Raw genomic sequence first — 6186 nt, 5'->3', positions numbered from 1 at the left:
CGATCCCTGGGACAGAAAACTCATGGATTGGGATAAATTTAGGAAGCGGATTTGGAATCCATCGTGTGGCGCATGAGACAGCGGCATTTGGGGTGTGGAATGTCGGGATGGGAGAGGGGAAGCGCTATGGAGCGGAGGGAGCTTGTGACAGTGGTGAGTGGAGTGACTTTGATATCAATAAATGATCTAGAATTATAGAAATATAAATAACAGATAGTTATAATAATTAAATACATGTAATCATCCAAATGACAAAAATCAATTAAATAAAAAATAATAGTACTACATAATAATATTATATTTTAGTAATATATATTATATGATACTATATAATATTATATAATATAATAGTAACATTTTAAGAAAATACTAATGTACAAACATATAGGAATAATAGTAAAAAACTAAATGTAATGTATTAAATAAATAAATAAGAATCAATGGAGAAATACATAGATAATACATAAAAATCGCTATCTAAAATATAAACATATAATAAATATAAATATCTAAATATTGGAGATAAATGTATATAAAATAAAATGTCTGTGATAAATTTATATTTATACATTATTTAGAATTGTATACATTTATTATATTTTGAATAATTCTGTATGATAGAAATACATAAGCAATACGTGGATAAATAATTCTTATCTAAACAAATATAGAAATAATATATAGATACTTAAAAATAATACAGAAAAACATAAGTGTAAATAAAAATCAGACATAAAAAAATTCAAAATATATAAACATAGACATATCAATAATATAATCAATTAATATAATTTAATCCCCTGTCACTAATAAACCCACAGACCCCTGCCAGCAGGTGCATTGCCGCCCCAAGGAGAGCTGTCACCTGGACAAGGGTGCGCCCACCTGCCGCCACGACTACCTGGGCACCTGCACAGGCTCCCCATCCCTGCAGTACCACACCTTTGATGGAGCATCTGTGTCCACCCGTGGTGGATGCAAGTACACCCTGGCCAGGTATTGTGGGAACGACCCTACCCTGCAGTACTTCGCCGTGGAGGAGCAACGGAGCCAGGATCGCTCCGAGGATCCATTGGCCAATGTCTACATCTATGCCTACAATGTCTCCATCCGTGCTGGTGAGGACAGGGCCATCCAGGTGAGTTTCCCCAGGTATTGGATCTATTGTTCCCAATAAAACCATTTGTTCCAAGTGGATTAAAATTTATGGGTGAGTTTGACCTTCAAAAAATGAGGAAAAACACCAAAAAAGGTGGAAGAGGATAAATCATTGCAGTGTTGATGTTGGCATTAAAAAGGAAGTAGAAGTGCCACACCTATGGAATTTGGGGAATTTTTTCCATTCCCAATCAATTTTCCAGGTGGGATGTGATTTCTTCCAAACTTGGTCTCTGTACAAACAAAATTAGCTCAGAAGATAGAGAAAATGGTTCCAATTCGGGGTTTGAGCTTTTCTTGGTGTGAATGTCCAGGAATTAGGGCAAAAATTCTGATTTGTAATGCAAACTGATCATTCACAAAATAATTTCTCCCTCTGTTTGTATCTATGTGGTTTTTATGTCATTGGAAACCACCTGCTGAGTTTTAACCCTCCTCCTCCACATCCTCCCCTCCCCACAAGGTTAACAACAAACCCACTGATCTTCCAGCCAGCCTGGAAGAGGGAAAAATCCAGATTTTCCAGAATGATGGTCGGACCATCCTCCAGACAGATTTTGGGCTGCAGGTGACCTATGATGAGGACCAGGTTATCATGGTGGCAGTGCCTAGCAGCTATTTTGGGGCCAGCTGTGGCCTCTGTGGCAACTTCAATGAGGATACAGATGATGAAGCAATGGTTCCCAATGGTATTCCTGGTGAAGGTGGTGAGGATTGGGCAGAAAGTTGGAGAGATCCCTCATGCCAGGAAGATTGTGGAGACCAGGAGACTGCACAGAGCACAGAGGGCTGTGGTGAGTTCATGGGGGGAATCTGCAAGGGTCTTGGGGTAGGGAGAAAATACTCAGCTGTGGGTATTGGCCTATAGCAATGGTCGTAGGCATCAACACAATCAATGTGTCTTTTCACCCCGAAACATCCCAAAATCCACCTATCTACTTGATCTGACCCCAGGTGTCCATAACACATGGAATTATACCAGCATTTTCCTGGAGGCTATCCCTTCTTGGTGTCTCATGGACTCCACAAACCTTGTAGGTATCAACATAACGAATGGGGAAGGAGCCACCCCAAAATCTACCTGATCTCACTCCAGCTCCCCAAAACGGAGGGAATTATGCTGAGATTTTTCCTGAGGGCTGTCCCTGTGGGGTGTCCAGTTTGTTTTAGGTGTCAATGTAACCAACACCTCCCTTACAGGGAAGGCTTGCATTAGTTGGTTCTCCCTAAAACACTCCTAACCTCCCTGATTTGACTTCAGGTGTCCACAACACATGGAATTGCACTAGGGCTTTCCTGAGGACCATCCCTGTATGGTGTCTCACAGACTCTTAAATCCCTTGTAGGCATCAAGGCAACCAAAAACCCCAGCACCACTGCCTCTTCTTGTTTCCACAACAATCGCTCCTACAAGCTCCATGAGGAATTTTGGGAAGATGGGAGCTGCCGGAAGCGGTGTCGGTGTGAGGGTTCAGGGACAGTGACTTGTAAGCCAGGGGGATGTAGATCCCATGAGAAGTGTGTCATGGTTAATGGCATCTCCAAGTGTACACCCAACAAGCACTACACCTGCATCGGGACGGGTGACCCACACTACACCACATTTGATGGGGTGAGGTTTGACTTCCAAGGCTCCTGCATCTACCAGTTTGCCGCCCTCTGCACCCCCAAGCCCACACTGGTGCCCTTCAATGTCACCGTGGAAAACAACCACCGCGGCAGCCGTGCTGTGTCCTTCACCAAGACCGTCAACCTGGAGGTCTATGGGAGTGTCATCAGCATGAGCCAGGAGCACCCACGAAAGGTCAAGGTGGGCAACCACTCAAGGAATACTTTTCACCCCCAAATTCCCTCAAAAAATCCTTTTCATCACCAAATTCCCTCATATTCCCCTTTTTTTCTGTTCTAATTATCTTTCTCCCACCAAAGTCTTTATTTTTCCCCCTGAAGTATCCTTTTTTATGCCAAATTCTCCATTTTCCCCCAGATTCCCCCTTTTTTCACCCAAATCCCCCTTTTTTTCCCCCAAATCCCCTTTATCTCCCCAAATGCCTTTTTTTACCACGTATTCCTTTTTACTCCTCTACTCCCCCCTTTCCCCCCAAATTGCTCGTTTCCCCCCAATTTCCCCTTTTCCCCCAAAATTCCCCAATTTGCCCCTCAAATTGTTCTTTTTTCCTGCAAAATCCCCTTCTCATGAAAATATTTCCTTTTCTCCCCTAAAATTCCTCTTCATTTGTCCATAAATTCTCCCCTTTTCTGCCTAAGTACTCTTCTTTTCACTCAAATCCCCCTTTTATCTCTCAAATACTACTCTTCCCCCCAAAATCACCTCTTTCCCCACAAAATCCTAATTCCCCCAATCCTCTTAGTTCCCCCAAATCATGTATTTTCCCTGAAATTCCCCCACTTTTTCCCAACAAATCTGCCTTTCCCCTCTAAATCCAACTTTTTCTTTCAAATTCCCTCTTTTTCTGCCAAATTCCTGTTTTTCCCCAGACTCCCCCTTTTCCCCCAAAAATTCTCCTTTTTTCTTAAATACCATTTTTCCCCCAAATTCCCATTTTTTGGTCAAATTCCCGTTTTTTTTCTTCCCAGCTTCCTCCTTTACCCTCCAAATGACCCCTTTTCCCCCAAATTTCCATTTTTTCCCTCAAAATACCCTTTTTTACCCCAAATTTCCCTTTTTATGCTCAAATTTTCCCTTTTGTCCCCAGTTCCCATTTCTTCCTCAAAAATCTTTCTTTTTCAAATCATCCCTTTCCCCCCAAATTTAACTGTTTTCCCACAAATTCCCCCTTCTTTCCCAAATTCCCCATTTTTTCCACAAAAATCCCCAATACCCCAGATTCTCCTTTTTTTCCCTGAAAACCCCCACTCTTCCCCCCAAATTACCTTTTTACCACTAAACTCCAAATTTAACCCCAAATAATAGTAAGTATATAGTATTATAAAAACAAATTAAAATATAAAAATAATTCCAATAAAAATGCAAAAATAAATAAATAAGAATGAAAAGAATAAAGATAAAAATGAAAGCAAATAAAAAGTCAATAAGAAGAAATAAATGTAAAAAGAAAAAGATAGAATTAAAAATATAAAGTAAATTAAAATAAAATTGTAATATAAACAGAAATACAATAACCAAATAAAACTACCAAACTATGATTTCAAACCTCTTCCTTCCTGTCTCCACCCCTTGTCTCCCTCCCGCTCCTGCAGGTGGATGGCACCTTTGTGTCCCTCCCCTTCACCCATCCCCACTTTTCCGTGTTCTACCGTGGTGTCCATGGCTTTGTCACCACTGACTTCGGTGTCACTGTCACCTTTGACTGGTACAGCTACGCCCGTGTTATCCTCCCCACCACCTACTCTGGTGCCGTCTGCGGTCTCTGTGGCAATGCCAATGGTGACCCTGATGATGACTTTGTCACCCCCGGTGGCCACCGCGCCTCCGATGAGACCCATCTGGGTGACAGCTGGAAGGTTGGGGATGTCCCCGGGTGCTCAGCTGGTTGTGGCACAGAGTGCCCAGTGTGTGATGCAGTGCAGGTGCAGCCATACCGTGGAGACAGGTACTGTGGGGTGATCTCCCGAGCAGGGGGACCCTTCCAGGAATGTCACCGTGTCATCAACCCGGAGCCGTTCCTGCAGGACTGTGCCTTCGATGCCTGTCACTACAAGGGACACCGTGACACTGTGTGTCAGGGTGTCTCTGCCTATGTCACCGCATGCCAGAGTCAAGGGGTGAATGTGGGGATGTGGAGGACAGCAGAGTTCTGCGGTGAGTGTGGGTGGGATGGGGGAAAATGGGGCCCTCCCTCCCTTCCTCCCTTCCTCCCTTCCTCCCTTCCTCTCTCCCTTCCTCCCTTCTTCCTTACCTCCCTTCCTCCCTCCCTTCTTCCCCTTTCCCTTCCTCCCTCCGTCTTCATGCCCTCCCTTCCTCCATCCCTCCTTTCTTCCTACCTTCCTTGAGGGACTCCCCTTCCCTTCGGATATTCCCCTCACTCCCTCTTTTCTTCTGTTTTTTTCCCCAGCTCTTTCCTGCCCCCCTCATATGAGCTCTGAGCTCTGTGGGAGCCCCTGCCAGCCCACCTGCCACACCCCCTCCGTCCCCTCTTCCTGTTCCACATCTCCTTGCTCCGAGGGCTGTTTCTGCAACACCGGTTATGTCCTCAGCGGCTCCGACTGTGTCCCCCACTCCGAGTGTGGCTGTGAGTACCTTGGTCACTACTATCAGAAGGACACTGAGTTTTACCCCACATGCCGGGAACGCTGCCACTGCAGGACCAACGGCACAGTGACTTGCCAGGAGGCCTTCTGTGGTGCCCACGAGGAGTGCCGGGTGGAAGATGGCGTGTTGGGATGTCACCCCACCGGTTATGGCCGGTTAGTTGTGTCGGGCGACCCCCACTATGTCACCTTTGATGGACGCACATTTAATATCCCGGGATCCTGCACCTACATCCTGGCACGGGTGTGCGAGCCGGCACGACGATTGGTCAACTTCACGGTGTTGGTGGAGCATGAGGCAGGCAGTCACGGTGACCCAGTGCTGATGAAGAGGGTGGTGGTATCCATCCATGGGTACACCGTCACCATGGAGCGGGAACGGAGGTGGGAGGTGACGGTAAGGCGGGAGACCCCCACAGTGATGTGGTGATGATGAAGAGGGTGGTGGTGTCCATCCGTGGGTACAGTGTCAACTGCGGAGGGGATCCAGTGATTCCCATGGTAATGCTATGATTATAAGGAGGGTGGGTGTTTCCCTCCACATCTACACTGTCACCATGGAGTGGGTGTGGTGACTCTATACTGCGTGTTACACGTGTCACCCTGTCCCCATTCCAGGTGGACTCGGAGCGGTACACCCTCCCACTGGTGACAGAGAACAAGAACCTCCGCATTGGCCAAGAGGGGAATAACATCATCCTCCACACTGCCGCAGGAGTCCGCATTCTGTACAACACAGCCACCTTCCTCCTCATCACTGTCCCCAGCGTCTAACGTGGCCGGGTGGGCGGCATA

The 6186-nt window shown here is 45.9% G+C and overlaps 1 protein-coding gene across 1 annotated transcript; it reads left to right on the top strand.

The window, feature by feature from the left end:
* Positions 1–6: 6 nt before the first annotated feature.
* On the top strand, positions 7–6177 carry LOC103625219 (IgGFc-binding protein-like). Its single transcript, XM_017727069.1, has 7 exons — positions 7–153; positions 822–1138; positions 1622–1952; positions 2505–2968; positions 4381–4942; positions 5196–5788; positions 6010–6177. Exons 1-7 carry the CDS (start codon positions 108–110, stop codon positions 6163–6165), a joined length of 2469 nt encoding a protein of 822 aa, XP_017582558.1. The 5' UTR covers positions 7–107; the 3' UTR covers positions 6166–6177.
* The last annotated feature ends 9 nt before the right edge of the window (positions 6178–6186 follow it).

Source organism: Corvus brachyrhynchos, unplaced genomic scaffold, assembly GCF_000691975.1.
Source record: "Corvus brachyrhynchos isolate BGI_N302 unplaced genomic scaffold, ASM69197v1 scaffold192, whole genome shotgun sequence".
Taxonomy (NCBI): Eukaryota; Metazoa; Chordata; class Aves; order Passeriformes; family Corvidae; genus Corvus; species Corvus brachyrhynchos.
This window is presented reverse-complemented; position numbering and strand designations above follow the sequence as displayed.

What these genes read in the sequence shown, in the direction of transcription:
- LOC103625219 (XM_017727069.1), top strand. Translation starts at nt 108, where the DNA reads ATGGGAGAGGGGAAGCGCTATGGAGCGGAGGGAGCTTGTGACAGTG. An exon ending in GGAGGGAGCTTGTGACAGTG is followed by an intron (nt 154 to 821) that starts GTGAGTGGAGTG and finishes ATAAACCCACAG; the next exon opens with ACCCCTGCCAGCAGGTGCAT. An exon ending in GTGAGGACAGGGCCATCCAG is followed by an intron (nt 1,139 to 1,621) that starts GTGAGTTTCCCC and finishes CCTCCCCACAAG; the next exon opens with GTTAACAACAAACCCACTGA.